This window comes from Carassius auratus, chromosome 22, assembly GCF_003368295.1.
Source record: "Carassius auratus strain Wakin chromosome 22, ASM336829v1, whole genome shotgun sequence".
In the NCBI taxonomy this organism is placed as follows: Eukaryota; Metazoa; Chordata; class Actinopteri; order Cypriniformes; family Cyprinidae; genus Carassius; species Carassius auratus.
The window spans coordinates 29,890,903-29,914,581 of record NC_039264.1 but is presented as its reverse complement, the minus strand read 5'-3'; the positions used below and the strand labels follow the sequence as shown (position 1 = coordinate 29,914,581).

The 23,679-nt window shown below is 35.4% G+C and overlaps 2 protein-coding genes across 3 annotated transcripts; both read right to left on the bottom strand.

The window, feature by feature from the left end:
- Positions 1–7,068: 7,068 nt before the first annotated feature.
- Positions 7,069–14,460, bottom strand: LOC113040312 (interferon regulatory factor 6-like). Of its 2 annotated transcripts, XM_026198651.1 has the most exons (8): positions 14,197–14,460; positions 12,244–12,426; positions 11,967–12,162; positions 11,149–11,235; positions 10,847–11,071; positions 9,022–9,414; positions 8,833–8,954; positions 7,069–7,421 (listed from the first exon to the last, which is right to left on the bottom strand). In XM_026198651.1, exons 2-8 carry the CDS (start codon positions 12,415–12,417, stop codon positions 7,203–7,205), a joined length of 1,416 nt encoding a protein of 471 aa, XP_026054436.1. In that variant the 5' UTR covers positions 12,418–12,426; positions 14,197–14,460; the 3' UTR covers positions 7,069–7,202. The 2 variants fall into 2 exon arrangements, with proteins under 2 accessions (XP_026054436.1, XP_026054437.1); XM_026198652.1 differs by lacking the exon at positions 14,197–14,460 and having other exon boundaries at positions 12,244–12,456.
- A 719-nt stretch (positions 14,461–15,179) lies between these two features.
- Positions 15,180–18,113, bottom strand: LOC113040321 (guanylyl cyclase-activating protein 1-like). The gene is made up of 4 exons (XM_026198665.1): positions 17,825–18,113; positions 15,904–16,053; positions 15,731–15,821; positions 15,180–15,652 (listed from the first exon to the last, which is right to left on the bottom strand). The coding sequence occupies exons 1-4, from the start codon at positions 18,020–18,022 to the stop codon at positions 15,513–15,515; spliced, it is 579 nt and encodes a 192-aa protein (XP_026054450.1). The 5' UTR covers positions 18,023–18,113; the 3' UTR covers positions 15,180–15,512.
- Between the last annotated feature and the right edge of the window lie 5,566 nt (positions 18,114–23,679).

Here is a 23,679-nt window from a genome sequence, read left to right as displayed (position 1 = left end):
AATAATTCAATATACTATAAAACTTATGAAATGCTGCATAAAAAATATTGATTTACATGATTTAAAAAGAAATTCTGAACTTAAATCTAATTAAATGTAAAGTTTACTAGTTTGTTTAATTAAAAAAACAATATATTAAAAACAAGCATCAATATTTACTATACACGTTGTTAAAAATAGAATTACTTTATTATACATAAATATACTACATTATAATAACTGAATATAATCACAGTATTACATTTATTGAAAATAATGAATCAATGTTTTAATAAAAAGCTTATTTGAAATAATGCATAATACAGACTCACAGAAAGTGGCATTGTACACAAAACTGATTAAATACACGAATATTAGGTCACTACATTAAGCATGCCATATATAAAAAAAGGTGGTTTTGCATACATACCACATTATATACTAATAACTATAATTATGATGATTATAATAATTAACTCATGAATAATAATTGCATTTTTTTTCTGTAAAGATTGACCACAAACTGAAATATCAGAATGCAAGTGAATTACTGAAATAAACCATGCGCTCATGAGCAGGTTACTGTGCACAGGCTGGAGCATGTTGTTTGGGACGTAACCCGTCTGGCCTTGTTCATTCGTCACCTTCCACCACTGCTTAGACATGTCCAACAACACACACACACACACACTCCTCACCGCTGGTGTCTGTTAATGGAGTCTGGAAGGGGCTTGTGTCTCACCTGTAGTTGTTCACCTTCACTGATGGAAAGCTCTCGCGGGTCTTGTGCTGTGAAATCAAACACAGCTCTGATGAGGCTGGCCGGTAGCTGCTCTAAACTGCACACACACACACACACAAACACACACACACACGTCTCACCAGATCCAGTATAGAGAACAGACAGTGAACGAGTTCAGCGGCGCTGGGACTGTTGATCTTCCCCTGCAGACTGGCCTGATGAGCACACGTTGTTTGACAGCGTTATTATTAGTAGTTTTGATATAATATAAAGACATGTTTAATACGTGTGTTTAATATCTAGACATAGGTCCCATCATATCACATGAAATGAAACCGTGTCTGTGCACCAGCAGGTTAAAGGTCATCTTGATCTTCCTCAGACGTCATTCCCTTCACGACTACAGAGTCTTCACCGGCTCATCTCATCCACCCACACCTGTCCTCTCACTCACCCTACGCTGCTTCTTCTTCTTCTTCTTCTTCTTCTGCTTCTTCTTCTTCTTCTTGTCCCTCCTGGGTGCGACGGCTGTCACCTGGCCAGCAAACGCCTCGGTGTCAGTAATGAGGTGATTCAGGATGTCCTGCACACAGACGAACACTTATAATCTCTCATAATTACATCAGCGGCCGGTGAGTTATTCTGTCATCCACTCTAGGAGTGTGCTATATTGACAAAAAATAATATCTTGATATTTTCTGGGATTTATCGATAATGATAATCGATCATGATGATATTTAGCTAATATGTTGCAGTTGAACTGACTCCTCAAGTTTTTGATATTCTTCATAATCTGTGGTGGTGGTCAATTCACACTCATAGAAATTAAACTTTTTTTTTACCTTTATAAAGCCATTTTTTTTAAGTGTGCATTATCTTTGAGTCAAATTCTTACATTAAATCAGTGAATTAAATAAATAAGTCATTTGGGCTTTTACCAAATAAATGAACTCAGAATCAACACAATTCCCCTTTGCGGAGGAAACGCAGAAGCTGCATCTGACGTGGCATGTAGATGTATTTACACACTGTTTAATGCAGGACATGAATGCATTAAACCTACAGTTAGAAATGCAGAAATTATTTATTAAACATTAAACAATAAATACTGATATCTGGAATTATTTCAATAATAAAATATACTTTAATTGCACAATTGAAAATGCCAGCAGGTGTCAGTAAGTCACTGGTAATAAGTGAGTCACTGCGACTGAACCGAATCATTTCAGGATTCACTCAGGAACAAATCACCATCATGTCACCCAGAGATGCAGAACAGCTGTTTTATGTTTTTTGCACGATGTCAAATCGCACATTAAAAACAACAATTACGACATTATTACAGATGATATATATATATATCACACACCCCATTAACACTTAACACTTAACTCCTCTCCCTCTCTGTGTACGCCTTCGGAGGGGGCGGGTCCTGTTTAATGGGCGGTTCTTCTGTGTGAGGGGGCGGAGCCACTACCTTTATGTAGGCGGAGTTGTTTCTGGAGGTGGGAGGAGTCAGGACCGGACTCTCATCTGGGGACCACAGACAAACCACTGGCTTTAGGTAGGAAAAGTACAATATTTTTCATTTAATACAGTTTCTCTTGAAAACGTATCATGTTTTCCGGACGTCTCACTATAATCCGGAGCGGCCCAGTGTTTCGGGAGGTTTCTGAGGAATCAGCTGAGGTGGAGGAGATGCACCTTTACTGCAGAATCAGATCACAGATCTCATCAGCGTGATACGTCAAGATGATTACTGAGCAGACGAGCTGATGTTCTTCTTCTAACCTGCCGTTCGTCAGTCTGTGATCCTCTCTCTTGTTCTGCAGGAGCCGCTCCAGGTCTTTCTTCAGATAATCGGCCTGAAGAACACATGAAAATCTGGTTTACTGTGAGAAGCACTGAGACGCTGGACTCATCTAGAACAGCCTTCAGATCCAGAAGACTGCTTAACTGCCACGACTCCAGGCCCTCCTGAACACACAACAACAACAACAACAACACTGTGAGAAAGATGAGCTTCTAGAGCGCTATAACAATAGACAGAAATAATACAATACACTATATACATTTGAAGATGTTTAGATATCCAATCAACTGTAATACCGTTAAATACAAGCGAATAACTAGATTTAAGATTTAGATATTACATTGTATATTAAAGTTACATTTTTAGCTGTTTTATTATTCAATGTGTAGATTTAGATGTAGTTCTATTTTTTACATTAATAAATTCCTTAATATTATAGTTTCATATTTTGATACATCTAGACTCAAAATGTTAGATGTATTTAGGTGTTAAGATTTTAAAATATCATAAATGGCATAAAAATAATTTCATATTTAGACATATTTAAATGTAATATTTAAAATTGGAGGACAAACTGTATAAAATTTTTTATTTTTATTAAAACAAATTTGTTTTTTCATATTTTGTATATATATTTTTTTTTTGATGATGCACATAAATGTGAAAAAACACAATATAACAATAATACAAATCTACATAAATATGTATATGTAGATAATTAATGATTATTTAATATATGTTAAGATACATTAATTACATAGTGTATAATTATAGACAATTTAAAAATGTGCTTTAATATATATATATATATATCATATTTCATACAGATTCATAACATTTATGATAAAATAATATATGATAAAGTTATATTACATTACATATGTATTTTTATCTATTTGTTTTCTATTTATTTATTATACTATTACAAAAAGCTAAAAAGGCCTAACTCTAGCTTGCTCTATTCTTTTATCTGTTCAATCTATTTTCTTTTTATTTATTAAATAAAATTAAAAGTGTCTGCTAAATGACTAAATGTAAATATACACACACACACACATAATAAAGTGTGGTTAATCTCTATGTCTTTATAGATGTTTGTATAGTCATGTCAGTGAGATGCCGTCCTGACCTCGGTGTGGATGTCAGTGAGCAGCAGCGCTCCGTCCTTCACCTCCAGCAGGACGTCCTGACCCCACACTCGGCCCGAGACATCCGGACACCTCTGAAAAATGTTTTTTCTTTTTAAACTTTTGCATTCTTAGATTTTCAAAATACACACACACACACACACATGATCAAATGTTTTTCTAAGTTTCAGAGGCTTTCTAAACATGCCGCTCTTTTGTCTGAGACACAAGTGCTACAGTGATAGATGTCCCTCTAGAGATGCGTTCAGTTTTGACGTAAACAACATCTTTTCCACATCGGTGTTCTCCTTTCCTGCAATAAAGGTAACAACAACAGCAGCAGCGACGCATCTAGTGTCTTCAACGGGATAGGCTGACAAAAACAGTCAAATCTATGACCCTTACATCGTCATCACATCTCGTGTGATTTTTTTGCATTCAATAAATATTCAAAATATTTATTTGTAATTAATTTATTTTTGTGACGCCCCTACCGAACACCAAAGTTGCGAAGGTTTCTTTGGAAATGTATTAGGTTACAGATTACAAGTTACCTTATCTAAAATAAAATGAGTTTTGCAACTATTTCAGTTACTTCATTAATGTAACGTAACTGATTACACTTGATTACATTTGATTACTTTTCTACATTTCTAACAAATGTTTTCAACTGTTAATAATCCTGAAACACGCTCAGACTCCTCAAAATCCTTCGTTACTTTAAGATTGTAATCATTTCATTTTAAAGCACAGTCACCACAGACTCAGATTCTAGCACCTGTTTAACTTAACGACAGACATAAAATCATAACAAAACCACAGTTTTTGAAATCGAATCGTTGCATGGCTGACATCAAAAACACACATAAACACCTTTCCTGACCCTGTATATCAGTATTCGTTGAGCTAGCAGCAGTGTGCGGTCGGTGGTGTGTATAAACAGCTTTGAGTTAATGATCATCTGGTCTCAGGGTCAGTCCTCACTGTTTACTGATCCTGCGCTGGGTCTGGATAAACCAGTGGGAGGGTCACACACACACACACACACACACACACACACACACACACACACAGAGAGCCAGTTCTCGCCTGGAGCCGAGCCATTCAGGATAATCTCTGGAGCAGCCGAACGGACTCGAACCCTGCAGCATGAGGACAGCACCTGAACACAACACTGCTCCATCAACACACACACACACACACACACACACACACACACACACACGCACACACTGCATTTACATTCCACATTCACCACAGGAGATGACCATTTATTACATACCAAACTAATATCGAAATATTACATCAAATTAAAATACTAGAGATGAAATGTAGCCCGATATTTAAATATCAAATCAATACAATAATATTATAATTTATTACAAAACAGTTACATTAATAGTAACATTTTAAACAGTTTTTATTATTAATTTGTTCGATAATTATAACTAAATATTACAAATACATCACACTACAAAATGTAATATGTTAATTAATTAATTAATGTAGATTTAAATGTAACAAATACACAAACATACATGCATACTTACAAACACACACATACACACACACACACATATATGTGTGTGTGTGTGTGTGTGTAACTTAGGGCTAAATATGACCTTTTCTACATTAAAGTCCTAAGTTATATAGACATACACAAAAAAATACTATGGTAATCTCATCATTTACAAACCATATACCATAGTATTATCAGAAATACCATTGAATATCAGGCAATTTTTCAAAACACCACAGTATTACCACGTGAAGCCTAAATGATAAAGTACTATGGTACCTTTAAGTGCCTTTGTTCATATACCATGGTATTTCACATGGTACTGTATGCATTTCCAAGGACCTTAGGTAACGTTTTATGGGAATAACATGGTACATCTGGTTGTGTAAGGCAGAAGAAAACCAGATTATTACCATATCTTCAGAAGAAAGTACCATAGTATTGTCTGAAATACTGTGCAAATGGCACAGGATCTTGATTTTCATGGTACTACCATTAAACATCATCAATACACCAGTACAGTAGCACTTATACCGTGGTATTTGTACTGTAATACTTGGCAAGTGTGTTTCATGTTCTCATCTAAAGTCAATAATAGATTATTAATCACTGTAGCTGCCGATCATAAACCACGATCTACAGGAACATGACACAACAGCTGGAGAACCACACGAGAAAACCTCAAAGATCCAATCACACACACACACAGATGAACACACAGACCACACCAGTCCTAACACGAGCAGAAGAGGTTTAGATGTGATACTAACATCCATTTGAGCTCTTTGAGAAGATCCAGACCCCTGAGGTTCATCTGGAGACAGGAAACACTCAGACGAGCTCGTGGAGATGTCTCGAGATCTTCTCTCAGTGTGAGGAACAGCAGGCGCTCCTGAGGTCAAAGTCTTAAAGATGGGAGGAGAAATAACAGACTGATAAACACAGCTCCAGATAACAACACTTTAAATGTCTCGCTTTAACAAGTGAGCAGTTCAGTTTGATATGAGCTTAATCCAGATCTCAGTTACACTAACTTTTGACGCTCTAGCGGTTAATAAACTGAACTGCTTGCGTCTTGCGGAAGAACAATGTAGCCGGATCTACTTCTCTCTGTTTATGTCTATGAAGAATCACAAAGGTACTGGGTTACTCCGCCGCGGTACCCCCGAAGCAATCTAAAATAGTCCGAATATAAACACTTATTATAGGTGCACCCTAGTGAATCAGGACAAGCTAAATACACGGTTTGGAAAATGGATTCATGATGTACTCGCTTATTATATACATTTTGTATACTTTGAACACAAAAAAAGTTACAGACCGCAGCTCTGATTGGTTGTTTCTTACCAGCAGCAGACAATGTAATTAAACCCGGATATTATCTAAATACTTGTTTAACAGAAGAAATATTTAGGGATTAAATATTCAATTATATATACTGATTTCATATTTTAATAACATTTTATAGACATGTATATCATATGTCACAAAAAACAAGATACATATTAGTTATTCATAAGTGGTTAAAAATATATAAATGATAAAATTTAGATTACATAGTAAAAGTAATTTATTTGATATTTTGAAACGTTATATATTACATTATAAGTTGTATTTAAATGTCAAATTATATTATTACACATTTTTATTGTACATTTTAATATTAATTTTGTAATATTTGAATATTATATATTTAATACAATATTGTATTATTAACTTGTTTAAACATATCTTGACAAAAATGTGTATATATATATATATATATATATATGTGTGTGTGTGTGTGTGTGTGTGTGTGTGTGTGTGTGTGTGTGTGTGTGTGTGTGTGTGTGTGTACAAATAAAAAACAAAGTACTCTGGATGAAGGAAGAACAAGAGCTGTCAGTCGGTTGGTGTTTTTCTCTTTTATTGTGATAAATCCATACATTAATACATAAATCTACATGACCGGACGTCAGACACATGCTGCGGTTAAAATCACACGAGAGTGTAGGATGCGTCTGCAGTAAAAGTGGAGCTGTGTCAGTGCTGCGTCTGCGACAGCTGCATGCTGGGAGGAAGAGGCCAGTTGTCCTGGCCCTGGTGCGTCTGCAGGAGCCGGTACAGCTGCTTCAGGTGCGTCACGATGTTGTCCTTGATGTCCGGGATGGAGATCTGCAGCCGCACGCTGCCGCTGTCGAAGGAGCGCGTGCAGTCGCCCGAGAACATCTCGCTGATCATCCGCGCCACCACCGGCACCACCTGCACACACACACACACGGTGACACACACACAGTGACACACACACACACACACACACACAGTGAGTGAGAACAAGCCACGCCCACTGATGCTTCTGATTGGCCCATCTGTTAAGATCTGCATAATTTATGCAGCACCACAGAGACGAGCTATTTTTAATTTGGTAAAAACAACCAATATCAGTGGAGTATGTATTTAGTGAAAGGCAGCATAAAAGTGGGACTTTTTAATTTATCATTTACTATTTATTATAAGAACATTGTATTTGTATTTTAGGTGATGTTAATTTGTTGCTTCAACACGATCAATCAATTTACTTAATTAGTAAGTACAAAGTAAAAAAAAAACAATATTTGAAACTATTTGAACCATTTTTCTTTTAACTAAGCATAAAAGTAAAGAGTAATAGTATACACACACATATACATATATATACATATATACATATATATATATATATATATATATATATATATATATATTAGGGATGCACGATATTGGATTTTGGCCGATATTCGATATGCCGATATTTTCAAAATAATTTTGGCCGATGCCGATATCGATATATATAAAAAATTTTCGTCTGATATATTTAAACTTTAATTTTACTGAAGAGAAATCCATGTATCTCTTCTGTACGGATTCTACCATAAATGTATTATTTTACAAATGTAGACAGACATTCACATCTGAAAAACAGGTAAATTATTTCACTTGGAGAATATCGGTTTGGCTCATCGGCAGAAATATTCATATCGGCCGATACCGATGATGGTCATTTTAAGCATTTATCTGCCGATACCGATGTTGTGCAGATATTATCGTGCATCCTTTATATATATATATATATATATATATATATATAATTAAAAAGTGCTAAAACTAATGTAATGCATTTAAAATTGAAGTACATTATATCTGCATAATGTCTAGTCGTTATTGATTAAAACATCAAATTATCATGAATGCTTGTTAAAAATGGGGTTTAATAATTTATCTTTAATGGTATTTATATTTTTGTTTATATTATATATTTAACTTTTAACTAAAGTTTTAAGTTCATAATTGCCTAAAATAATCAATACTAAACCATCCATATCTTTTATTCATTAATTAATTCACAATTATTTTCATTTACTTGGTATGTTTAAGTTCATAATTGAATTCCACATATATTTAACACTAAATCCTCTTCGTGTGACATTTTATTTACTCATTTATATTAAATAATTTGATGTATATATTTAATACATTTATATTTGAAGGTTCACAATTCATAATTCCTTCCATTATTGGTCTGTAATGTTATATATTGGTAGGTTCATAATCCACTCCCTGATAACAGAAAGTGCCCGTGTCTGTGTGTTTACATCTGCTGTGTGTGTGTGTCTGTGTGTGAACGAGGTCTGACCTGCACCATGATGAGCTTGCGTTCACGAGGTCTGCCGTCGGGCCACTCCTCTCCGAAACACAGATGAATGTCATAGAGCGGAGACTCGGACGACAGCATCCCGCGCTGGTGAGCCACCACGCCTGCACACACACACGATTGATTACACACCAGGCCCACATGACCTTGTTTTATGCTGATGTGACTCACCGCTGAGGAAGGACTCGAGGCAGAAGAGCTTGACCCTGTGCTGGCGCTCGATCAGGTTGGGGGTGTTGGGGTTGGGTGCGCAGGGGCCGGACCAGTACACCTTACACTGACACAGACGCACGGCGTAGATGTCGTGTCCGCTCACCTCCAGGATGAGGCCGCGGTCCATGACGTCCAGCAGGCGGCTGGTGAACACGCGCTGCTTGTCGTTGGTGATGTGTTCGGTGGAGGGGAAGCGCACCTGCTCCAGACTGACGGGGCCGAACAGCTCCTCCTGGTTGACGATGGGCCCCAGATCGCCGTAGAACAGACGACAGCCCTGCGGGTTACTGACGGTCACCGGAGGACACACCTCCTTACCGCGGTAGTAGAACTGCACCTCCAGGTCCGTCACTAAACACACACACACGCAGGGCATTGTGGGGGATCTCTCAGCAGATATCACATTACAAACATTCACAGTTCAGACCACAGTGTCAATTAAACACGCTGAGCTGTATAAACACATTAACTAATAACTGTAAACAAGATCATTCCGGTCCTTGATTCTGATTGGCTGAGCCGCGTCTGAAGCTGTTGTAAAATACTCTACAAACACACGCCTTTGTTTACTTCTGTGTGTTGCTCGGCAACCACTTCCCTGCAATCACACCTGTTTCTGAGGAACTAGATTGTTTGGAGGAAGAATACAGTTTTTATTAATATCATTACGCTTTATTTGCTCTGTTTTATTCTGTGAAACCTTTTATGGAATAACCGTTTTATAAAAGCAATAACCCCCGTGAAGCCGTGGTTTACAGTCAATTTATTAAAGCTGGGGGGGTTTCAGGCAACAATGCCCCTTTGATGTTATAAATTCACTGTACACTACAGCTTCTTGAGGCTTATTGCTTTAATCTGATATTATGTTTTATATAGAGCTGCAAAGGAAAACTTTAAGATTAAAATATCAATTAAATGGAACATATTTTGTACCATTTAAGGACAAAACATATTGAATTATATGAACACATTAATTTAAATAACAAAAAAAAAGATTAAGATCAAATTGTCAATTAAAATGTTCAAAACCTTTACATTTATATTTAACACATTCACCAAATTTCATAATGACCAATTTATTCATATTACATACTTATTTCAAATTTTTTTTTATTTGTATTTATCAATTAAACTTGTAAAACCACAATATGCCGAATTTGACATTAAATACAATTTGTAAATAAATTAATAAATTATCCATTAAGATCATCATTTACTTTTGTTGAATGTGAAAATATATTATGAATTTGACATGTTCAGTTGACAATGTTTTATCTTACAAATATTATAATTTAAGATTAAACACGTTTAAAATTGGTCACACGTAACATTATTTATGAATATTATTTGTATTTTTAATATAAAGGCATTTGATCGGTGTATATTTGTTTACTGTTGTAATAAGTGTTTAGTGTAATTAGCTGTATGTTGATGATAATGCAACTTTAATGTGCACTTCTCATGCGGTTTTGTTTAGCTCTAATGGTGAATTTTTGTTTGTTTGTTTGTTTGTTTCTGAGTGAAAAAGCATGCTATAAACTTAATAAAATGTCATTAAAGTATTGGTCATCATTCAGATCAGGTTTTATATTGGCCTTTTCCTTTATATAGCTGGTTTGACATCTGTTGTGAATGGAGGAAAAAAAAATTGTCCGATAAATATCGGCGGCCGATAAATCGGTACATTCCTATTTTATATATATATAAAACACACACTCGCAATCACTATTCTTATTCTATTGTCTCGTTTTTTTTGGTTGTGAGTGTGTGTGTGAGTGAGTACTGGGCAGCGAGCTGATCCAGGTCTCCGGCGTGGCGAACATGGCCTCCAGCGGGGTGGGCGTCTGCAGCTCCATGGGCGGAGGCTGCATCTCCACGTCCTGCGGCTCCTTCTTGGGCCACACCTCCACCGAGGGAGGAGCAGAGGGAGGGGGACAGCTGGGCGGCTGCATGGGGGACACGGAGCCCGGAGGAGTCCAGACCGGCCCCAGAGGAGACGAGCTCATGCCTGCACACCAGACACACACTCAGACAACAGCAAACACAGCAGGGTTCGTCTGAGAGCATCCTGTGACGACGCCGTACCGTGAGGTGGATACGGAGGAGGAGGAGGCTCGGGGGTGTCAGGAACATCGTCTTCATCACCGTCAGACTCGTACGTGGGAACCGAACCTGTGCTCACAGTCAAAGACTCCCATACTGAATACTTAATTCAAACACTGTGTGAGATTTAATTAGTTTGTATTGGTACTAAACTCGTGTAAAAAATGTATAGTATAGTAATAATTAAAAAGAAATAATAATTTCAAAGTTGTCTACAACCAAAATTCGTTCTACTTTGATGAACTATTTTTGATCCAATTCAAATGTCGACTACCATGTACTTTTTTAAAGTATTACAATTTTTGTTCCTACAGTTTTGGAAATAGCATTTATATCTAAGAAAAAATAAAACATTTCATAGGGCCTTAAACATGTTTTTTTTTTATACTTTATATAAATTGCTGTGGAAATGTTTCCTGATTTTAATTAATTAGACATCTTTTTTTTAATAAATAAAATTTAATTTAACCATAAAAAAAATAGAGAAAAATTTAAACTGAAAAAACAAAAAAACAAAAAAAAAATTAACATATTTCATCAGGCCTTATACAAATACATATATATAGTTTTAACTAATAAATAAAGTAATAAAAAAAATCATATTTCCAACAATTAAAGAATAAGATCATGTAACAGGACATACTTAAAAACTATTCATAACATGCAGTTAAAATGGTTGATCCTAATTCTTTTAGGAGTATAAAATAATACAGTTTTGGAAACCGGATTAATATATATTTTTTAGTTTTAACTTGTAAATAAAGTAATGTAAAACAGGTGTGTGTGTGTGTGTGTGTTACCGGGGTTGCTGGAGGTCTGGGGGATGTCACACACGTCGTAGATCTTCAGCGGTTTCATGGGAACCTCTTTGGTCCCGTCGTAGATGAGGTTGAACTCTCGGCTCTTGTTGAGGGCGCACCTCAGCTGTGCTTTCCATTTGGCCGGATCCGGCTCGTCCACGCCCTCCTGATACTTCCCCGTCTCCACGGCCCAGGCCTGACACACACACACACACCAGGGTCAGATCGGTCCCGTCCCGATCCGGCCGCCCCCCAGGCCTCAGGACCCCTCTCTCACCTTAAAGATGGTGTTCTCCTCCTCCTGCTGCGGCGTGTGGCGCGTGGCGTGTTTCCAGGGGATCTGGAAGCGTTTGGCCTCGCGGTCCAGCCACACCAGACCCGGAAACGTCCCGGTGTCCACCTGAGACACCAGCCAGGGCTTGAGCCGCACACGCCGCGGGTGAGAGGACATCACGGCCTTCTGGAGCCCGGGAGAGAGAGAGAGAGAAGAACCTCTTTAGACACATTCACAATGTGTTTACTTACAACACGCTTTACCATGATACTAATATTAGACTAATTCATACACATTTGACCATTTTAACAATAAAATCAGTGGGAGGAATAACACTTAGATTAGCTAAAAAATAATGGAACTGAGCCTAAAAACACTAATCACATCTGATTTAAAAAATCATTTTTCATTTTGAATACATTTGGTATTATTTATAATGTGATGTTAATTAAATATTTCAATAATTTATTAAAATATGATATTAACAATATGACTTTCAATAGAGGAAAAACACAAAAATGAAGCTTAAATGTTCAAACTGAGCCTAAAACACATATTTTTTATAATACTTTTATTTTTAACACTTTTTTTACGCTTATAATATTGTATTAATACATATTTTATTTAAACGTTATTAGCATTACAATAATAATAATTAATAAATAATATAAAATTAATTATTTTAATAATATAAATACTTATAAATAGTTTAATGATTTAATAATATAAATAACAAAAAATAATTAATAATAAATATTTAAAAATATTACATCTATTTTATACATTTATTATTACTAAAATATTATATTAATATGACCCTCTGTAGGAGGAAAAATACATAAATGAGGCTAAAAACAAACAAACAAAATATTTCATAAAACTAACATTTTAGTTTTTTTTATTTTAATAGATTTCAATTGCATTAACAAATATTTAATATATTTTTATACCTCAGAAGTGCAGACCATTTGAATAATTACTTTAAAAAATATATCATATTAACTTGATTCTGTAGAGTAAAAACAAATAAATGAGGCCAAAATTATCAAACTGAACCTTAAACACTAATGTTTAAGAAAACAATTCATTTTTTATAATAGTTTTATTTTTAATATTTTTTATAACCATTTTATAATGCTTATAATACTGCATAAATTAATACAAATTTTAGCATTTAAACATTTTCTAAAATATTATAAAAATTATAATAAAGTTGTATTTTTTTTTTAGAAAAGATTAGTGTTATTTTGGTCATTTTAAATGATATTTTAACAAATTAAATATATGTTATTCATTGTTATTATTATTAATAAAATATTATTTTAACATGTTGACCTTCTGTAGTAGCGAAAAACATAAATTAGGCTAATAATCATCACATAATAAGAAAAAAAAACTATTCTCTTTTTATTTGTTATACTTTTTAAATATAATGATCAATATTATATTAATAAATACAGTATTTAACCAAATCCTATTAATACAGTAACCACATTCTGCAGGAGGAAAACACTTACAAAACTAATATCTAATAAATAAAATGAATATTTTTAGATGACATCGAATTCAATATTTTTTTTATATAAATAGCAATTTTATATGACCGAGTATATTATGAATATTTGTATTATAAGCAGGAGCATAAACTGCACTGAAGTGACCAGATTAAAGTTTCATAGCTTGATCGCAAACACAGAGCAGATGGAGTTCATTTTAATAATAATATGATTATTAAATCATCGTATAATCAGAAACATGAGTCATAAGTCAATAAACAGAGTAAAAGTAAATAAACAGCCGGGGACTTTCGATACTATCACTGAAATCCTCCTTGTTTTCGATAAAACACTGAGACTTAGGCGGTAAATCACATTCTAGTGTGTTGTGTTTCTGGAGAGAGGGAGAAAGTGTGCAGAAATTTAACATAAATGTGTTTGAAATATTAATGAGTCTCACCTGAGTGTTTCAGGAAGCGTCAAAGCAGGAAAACCCAGCAATCCCGAGGCCTTGACCGCCAAAACGCGCGGATCTCTCGATGAATCCGCGTTAAGTGCTCGAGAACCGGTCGTTAACCGGACAATGCGCTCGCAGCCTCCCCGTGGGTCCGTGAGAAAAGCGCGAGAAGCGAGTTTCTCGTGTGTTTCAATCTCTGCTACAAAGTTTCACCGTCCACCGAAACTCAGGTACAGCCGTGACGTCACGCGCGCGCGCACCTCCGGCGCATACGTATTCATTACTTCTTCTTCTTCTCCTTCTACTGGTTTTATGTCGAGTAATCATAAAAGATCATTGTATTTATAGTTAGCCTTAAGATAAAGGCAGTTAAAGGAGCTGTTTATTGACTGCTGAGTGTTTATGTAGTCTTCGCTGATACTGAGCACAGATTGAATCAAATATTTTACCTAAAAATTACAATTAAAATGGCATACAATGTGTTTAGATTTTTCACGTATAAGAAATGCTTCGAAATATTATTAAGAAACGCGTCAATTTATTTTTATTGTCTACAGATATTTAGTAAGTAGGTGCTAATACATGAAAATCGTGATCTGAAATTGAAATAAAGCTGAAATAAATTAAAATAAAATAATATAAAAATTAGATGAAACACTTGAACTCAAAAAAGCATAACCGAATGTTGTTATGTTATATAAATATGTTTAAATCGAAGTAAAACTAAAATGAAACTACAAATTAATAAAAATTGAAATCTGCAATTCAAATGAAACACAATCTCAATATAAGATAATAAAAGTGATTTGAAAATACTAATAAATACTATCAGTATATATCAAAAATGTTGAAAAAAAAATATAAAAGTGTTAAAGTTAGTGTAGTTTTACACATAACTGATCATTAGTTTTATTTTGCATGTATTGTATATGAATAAACTTTGCTACAAATATTTGTGACATGAATACCAGACAGCATTGATTGTCTCATAGTTTGAGGTTGTTTATTACTCTGCAAACAAAGAACAGGTTCAATGTTTTATTTTATTTCTAAAAGAGAAACCAAGTGTAAAATGACAGTAACATTATAAATGACATCTACAGTATATAATACTGCGTTTCATTAGATAAATAACATATGATTCCCTATATATATATAAATATATACACATGCCAGGACTGAAGTGTCTTGTACAGGAGTGAAGGTTGTAGTGTGTGTAAGTGCACTTGAATGAACTGGGCTTCGGTCACTAATGTTATTCTGTGAGATCGCTGAGTGGTGAGAAATACAGAAAGACGTCATCCTCGGCAGGTCTGGGGTCAGTGCAGCTGCTGCTCGGGGTGGATCTCGCTGTAGATCTTCTTCACGACGTGAGTCAGGTCCAGACTCTGAGTCAGCATCTTCAGCAGAACCTCGTCGGCCTGGATGCCCTCCATGAACTCCTCCTGCGAGAGTTCACCTAAACACACACACATTTACATCACTGTATCCACTAGAGTAATTCACCTCCGGACGGAGAGATGGATGGATAGACAACCGTCTCCATTGAGGTCGATCCTGTCGAACACCATGTCTGTGAACTCCTCGGCGGAGATCTCCTGCTCTGCTCCACTGATGGCTCGGACGGCCTGCGGAGGAAAAACAGCAGCAGATGAGGGCAGGTGATCCTCTTACGCAGACTCTGAGAGGAAGACGGGTCACGGCAGACACCTTGAAGATGAGCAGCAGCTCCTCGCGGTCGATGCAGCCGCTGCCGTCCACGTCGTAGAGCTTGAAGTACCAGCGCAGCTTCTGCTGAACGCCACCCTTCAGGACCAGGCTCAGAGCCGCCACATACTCCATGAAATCAATGCAGCCGTCCTGACCACACACACATTACACATGACTATAAACACCCAATACAGACAGACTACACATCACATGACGCAAACTGTAGTTCAGTAATGTCATCTAGATCGGTTTCGATAATGTAACCGGACTACTTTTGGATTACTTTTGTATTACTTTTGACCTGCTTTGTTTTTTTGGATTACTTTTGGATTACTTTTGACCTGCTTTGTTTTTTTGGATTACTTTTGGATTACTTTTGGATTTCTTTTGACCTGCTTTGTTTTTTTTGGATTACTTTTGGATTACTTTTGACCTGCTTTGTTTTTTTGGATTACTTTTGGATTACTTTTGGATTACTTTTGACCTGCTTTGTTTTTTTGGATTACTTTTGGATTACTTTTGGATTACTTTTGGATTACTTTTGACCTGCTTTGTTTTTTTGGATTACTTTTGGATTACTTTTGACCTGCTTTGTTTTTTTGGATTACTTTTGGATTACTTTTGACCTGCTTTGTTTTTTAGGATTAATTAAATTGGATCATTGTAATGAATAGGCAAGGAGAAACAAATTGTACCTCGCTCTTTGTTTTATATATATATATTTATATATATATATATATATATATATATATATATATATATATATAAACATAAACATTTAAAATTCTCCATTTGTTGTATTTTATTTGTTGACCTGCATGTCAGTGACCATTGAATTTAATGTGAACATGCAAACATTAAATATTAACATGGTATAATTAACTGAAAGGGGATTTTGTCCCCAATTCAGAAGCATTGATCGCAAATTAATTTAGATGACATTTACATGGCTATGCTATATCGTGATTATTCAACGCTAAACAGTAGAAATGTAAACTGTAGTAACTGTAATCTGTTTAAGGGCGTTATAAGATGTAATAGGCTATAATCTAATTAAGTACTACATATATATTTGAAATATAGCCTATAAAACGTTTTCAGGTAAAGTGTGTTTAGAAATACAGAAGCCGGTGTGTTAAGCAGATTAGCGGCTGTGATGGGTTTTACTCGGGATCTTTAGTCTTGTGCTGTGCTGCAGTTTATCTGAGTTTACCGTATTAGATTAGATCTCATTACCCACAATCCTCAGCTGAACCGAAGCAGAAGGGACGTGAGGTGATCCATGAACTCATTTTACCTTCACCTGTATATATTTGTGTTATGGAGGCCCTTAAAGATATTTTACTTTAGTGCATCAAACGAAATGATAATATGAGAAACGTTGAAATTAAATAAATTCAATATTTTTTTTTGTATATTTTATTTTATTTCAGTTAAAGTGCATAGTATTTCAAATGTATTATTTACCATTCATGAGTATTTATTTGTAGTATTTATTTATTATAATTTAATAACCTTTGGGGTATGTTGTACATTGAGGAATCTGGTTGATAGTTAATAAAATTTACAAACTGCATGAGAAATAAATTATAACCAAATTATATCACACTTGAAATGTAAGGGGGGAAAAATCAAAATCAAAACTAAAAAACACCTTTCTAAAACGTTTTCAATCAATATAACATGATTACTGACAGTAAAATAAAAATAAAATAACTTTTGAATAACACTGAGGATGAATAAAGGCGTAAACAATTGATGATGATATTAAAGAAACAAATATAGATAGCTATTATTAAAATAAAGTAAATATCTAATAGCAGGCTATTTCCACGAGAGCGATATTAAAGTTTCTCCAGCCTCGACCTGATCCTAAAACTAACAACACAACAGAGGAGTGGATGATGAAAGCGCGTCTCACGTCGTTCATGTCGAAGGTCCTGAACATGGTCGTGACGTACTCGTTGGAGGTCTCGGACAGATTCTTCAGACCGAAGAACTTCTTGAACTCGTAGAAGGTGAGCTGCCCGGACGGACACTCGGTCATGAACTTCCGGTACCACTGATGAGATTCACACGCGCTCAGCTCCTGCAGAGTCGAACCGGGAGCGTTCCCCATCCTGCCGCCGTTCCCGCCGCTGCTGCTGTGTTACCGGAGGAGGACAGAACCCGCACTGATTCACGAGCTCATCAGCGCGCGGACAGCGCCCGGGATCACCGCTGACGTCACGCGCCCGACTGCTGCTTTCAGCGAATCATCGCTCACCTGCTGAATGTGTCAGCAAACACACTGACACTAGTTAATACACTATCTATCTATCTGACAATATCTATCAATGTTAACCCTTCATTTCCCACTGATTTGAAGAATAAATTATGGGTAGGGTTAGGTTTAGGGGCAGGGATTGGGTTAAGTCTATATTTTGGACAATAATGTTGATCCAGGATCATCAGAAGATGTTGATTCAGGAACATGTCTTACTTGGCAAAATCACGGCGACCATATATCTTTCATCTTTGCATCACACATATAATTCTGTAATTGTAAAAGGCCATTATTTATATTCAATGATATGAATCTATCAGTTAAGATTATATGGGATACATACAGCGGCTACTGGGCATGTAGACATTTTGACAACAATTACTGTTGTATCATTGTTGTAGGGTATAGGCTGTTTTTCCTCTCATTGGCTGTGATTTTCCCTTGTCACCTGCAGGACTGCCTGTGATTGGACTATCTTTTACAGCCATCATGTATTTTTGGCTGATATTATTGTCACGTTTGTAATATATTTAGTTAACAATGAAGTGAGAGAAGCCTAACTCTAATCATAACTTCATAACCCTAATCAAAGAACTATCTTTCCCGTCCCATTGACCGACTGACAGATGATTATTTACTTTATAATAATCATTTACAGTATAAATCCCTGAATGGTTTAGCACCTCAGTATTTGAATGAGCTCCTTTTACATTATACTCCGTTACGTCCGCTACGTTCTCAAAACTCAGGCAATTTGATAATACCTAGAATATCAAAATCAACTGCGGGCGGCAGATCCTTTTCCTATTTGGCGCCTAAACTCTGGAATAACCTACCTAACATTTTTCGGGAGGCAGACACACTCTTGCAGTTTAAATCTAGATTAAAGACCCATCTCTTTAACCTGGCATACACATAACATACTAATATGCTTTTAATATCCAAATCCGTTAAAGGATTTTTAGGCTGCATTAATTAGAGGAGAACTGGCCCCCCAACTGAGCCTGGTTTCTCCCAAGGTTTTTTTCTCCATTCTGTCACCGATGGAGTTTCGGTTCCTTGCCGCTGTCGCCTCTGTCTTGCTTAGTTGGGGGTCACTTCATTTATGGTTGAACTATGGTTTATCTGTGTTGTGAGGAGTAACAGTTTAATACAAATCAGTGTATCTATAATGAGTCTACAGATAATGAGATGTTTTAGTTGTTTACCATATAGTGACTCCACATTCCCATTCTCTATTGATATGAATCTTTTGACCTTGCACATTTGACGTGTGGTCGGCAAAACAAGTTTAAAACTCTCTCACTTTTAAGAATGAAGTAGAATATTGAAGGATGACGCAGAATAAAAAAAACAGACTGGAGCACTTGAATGAGCTGTACAGCTGTAACAGAACACACACACACACACACACTGCAGAGGCGCTGGTGCTGATGTAAATGTAGCTAAATTTCCTTTCATTTCATCTCCTTTTTTTTTCAAAAAGGAGCATTTATTTTTTTAAATGGCAAAAACCAGGAAGTGACATCACTTGAATGCTTTCTAGAGTACAAAAACTGTGAACAAGACATTGCTTAACAAAATTAACAAAAATATTTAGTTTGACTTTCAGATGTTGAATGTTTATCAAACCTCCTTTCGCTGACCATTTGCTCAAAACAAGAAAAAGGAAAACTTATTTCAGGATTTGTTTTGTACATTTGAACATAGAAAGTTTGAACGTGATATTTATTTGTTTATGATTATGTTTATGCAAAGTAAGAATTTAAAAACTGAAAGAACCAATAAATTGAGTTTAACCAAATCTTAATGTATATGTTCTAGCTCTGTTTTATATGAAACACGTTTCATCACAGATTAATAAATAAATGCTGTTGTGATAGTCGAAAAATATCTGATCGTGTTGTTAGCTGATGTAAAGGAATAATATACACATTTATATATATATATATATATATATATATATATATATATATATATATATATATATATATATATATATATCTATATATATATATATATATATATACATCTATATATATATATATATATATATATATATATATATATATATATATATATATATATATATATATAGTTTATAGTGTTGAATTCCATGGCTTTAAACTAAATGAAATGGTGTTTGAGTGGTCCCCCGGTGGTTTAAATAATGCCGACACTTGTTATTTTGTCCCTGCGCGTTCACCGTAGTTCGTCAGAAAACAAGCGAAGCTGCAAAGGGTAAGCGCGTCTCTCGAGGGGGGCGGTCCAAGATGGCGCACTGACAAGACGTGTTTGCTAGAGCTCGGCGAACTCATGTTTAATTTGATTTGTAGTGCAGTATTTAAGACTCCTTCAGTTGTACTTAGTATAACTACGATTGCTACAACAACCGAAATGATTGAAAATGGGAAAATCTGAAAAAAGGAAAAGCAAAAACATGAATGGCAAAACTCATTCTGCAAAAGCAACAGTGCAGCAAACCTCGAACACGGTTTCGAACAACAACCTACACGACTATCTTGAGTCAGGCATGGATCCTACAGATGTCATGCTTGTGGAAGAAGTTTTTCCTCCGCTCCCTGAAACCCCATGCAAGTCTCCGGCTGTTAAACAACGCAAGGTAGAGAAATCGGACATAAGTTTTCTGACGCAATTTCGCGAGCTCTCAGATCTGATTAATAACAGATCGGATGCACTTGAAAAAATGGTGAAAGAAAATGCGAAAGTAATCACAAGTGTAAAAGATGCTGTAAATGAAAACACCAAACAGATAGCTGACGTGAAGAAAGCCGTTGAATTTGTGAGTGGCGAAATTGTTGATGTCAAAGTCCGAATCGATACAATGGAGCTGCAAGTAAAGAAGATTGATATCCAAACATCTGAGCAAGAAAAGCGTCTCTCACATCTCGAAGGATACACGCGCCGCTGGAATCTCAGAATTTACGGGATGCAGGAAAGGGAGAGGGAGGATGTTCGTGAACGAGTCATCCAGGTATGCCAACAGTTACTACCAGACGCTAAAGATAAACTTTCGTTTGTTGTTGATACTGTACATCGACTTGGTCATAAACGGCCCGCTGGCGACAAACCAAGAGGAATCATCTTTCAATTCACATCTCGCTTCTACCGGGATGCAGTTTGGCGGGCAGCGAAGGATTCGTCGTTCCTCAGAAGCAACAACCTGAAAATCGCTGAAGATTTATCTCCGTCTGACAGAGAAAAAAGAAATAAACTATGGCCTCTCGTGGAAAAAGCACGCCGTGAAAACAAACGGGCTTTTTTTGTCGGTGGTCGAGCTTTTGTGGATGGCACTGAGATATTTCCACCTGCTTGAAATCTGAAGTAGGCCTACTATCTATCAGACATGGGCAACGTGGGAAAAAAAATAAATAAATTTATAATACTTTGGTAAACGAAGTTCAACCATGGCTGCATTTAGCTAATCAGAACTTTAATTTGTATGTTAAGTTTGGATTCAGATTTGGACGGGTGTTTTTGCTTATTGTTTAATGTTGCCCACTCGTTTGGGCTTATTTTTTGCACTGCATCAATAAGACTTTTTCTTTTGTTCTGGAGTTTGCTGTGCTCATCTTTGCACAGTTGTCTTAACAAGTGTGTTTGGCACATTACCTGTGTCTTATTTGTTAAAAGGTTTCATTTAAAGTTACTTATTTTTTATTTTACTTTTATTTTTTATTTTTTCTCTTTCTCTTTTTGATATGGCTCTATCTATTCTTTCTCTTAATGTTAGAGGGCTACGAAATTCTTTAAAGCGTAAAGCTATTTTTTTATACCTTAAACAATTTAATACTGATTTCTACTTTTTGCAAGAATGTCATTCACTCAGAGAAGATCGAAATCTCTGGAGATCACAATGGGGTTTGGACATGTGGATGTCCCATGGATCTTCAAGTTCAGCTGGTGTTTGTATTTTACTTCATGGTTTCAAGGGAAAAGTTTTGTCTGTTGACTGTGACCCGAATGGCCGATATATTTGTCTTTTAATTGAAATTTCTAATAGGAAGATTATTATCACCAATGTTTATGGAACTAATCAACAAAAAGAAAACGAGATATTTTTTAGTCAACTAGAAAAACATATTCTTTTATTGTTAAATAACCACCCCAATTCTTATCTAATCTTTGGAGGAGACTTTAATATGGTTGTAGACAATAACATTGATAGATGGCCCCCAAAATCAAATAATTCTAATTCTTATTTAAAGATGTTCATGCAGAGGTTTTCTTTGGTGGATAGCTGGAGAGAAACTCACCCCTCTCAAAAATCATTTACATGGAGTAATAATTCATTATCACTGCAATCCCGTATTGATCTTTTTTTGACTTCTAAAGAACTTGTTAATGTGTCAACTGATATTATACCTTCACCCTTGTCTGACCATAAGAGCATTACTATTTACATTCCTCTGTTTAATATTAATTTAAAAAGAAACTCCTGCTATTGGAAACTTAATAATTCAGTACTCACTCATGACGAAGTTAAGGACAAAGTTAATTATATTATTTCAAGTTTTTGGGCCAAAGCAAAAGGTGAAAATAAATATGGTATTAATTGGGAGCTAGCCAAATATGAGATCTCTAAATTTCTACGTAAATTTAGTAGCAATCTGGCAAAGAAGAGCAGGCATAATGAAAATGAGGTCATCTCTAAAATAGGCAACCTTCTATGTAAAAATATGGACAACATCACTATCTCTGAAAAATCTGAACTTGCAGATTTACAACATCAACTAGACAATATTTATAAGTATAAAGCTGAGGGAGCATATATTCGTTCTCGAAGAAAGTGGCTTGAGGAAGGGGAACAAAGCTCTGCTTATTTTTTTAGATTAGAAAGAGAACAATCTAAAAGTAATAATATAAATAAACTTATAATTAATGGGGCAGTAAATGAGAATCAAAAAATCATTGGGCAATATTGTGCTTCTTTTTATAGTGATTTGTATACATCCAAACTGTGCCAACAAGATGTGGATACTTTTTTTGAGTCTATTCAGAATGTACCAAAATTAGATCAGATTGATAAAAAAATTTGTGATGCCCCTATCACCCTTGAAGACACTATTGATGCAATTAAGTCATTAAAAAATAAGAAATCCCCTGGTACTGATGGACTCACCTCAGAATTTTATAAGTTATTTAGTGATAAATTGGCGCCATTTTTATTAGAGGTTTTTAGAGAAAGCTCAGTTAAAACTTCACTTCCTCCCACTTTATGTCAAGGAGTAATAACCTTAATCCCCAAACCAAATAAAGATCCCCTCATAATAGATAATTGGCGTCCTATTACTTTACTAAATAATGATTATAAAATAATAGCTTTAATTTTGGCCAAAAGACTTAAATCTGTTCTTAATTCAGTTATAGATGAAACACAATCAGGATTTCTGCCTAATAGACATATCTCTAACAATATACGTTTAGTTCTAGATATATTAGATTACTCACATTTACTTCCAAAAGAAAGTTTTATGTTATTTTTAGAC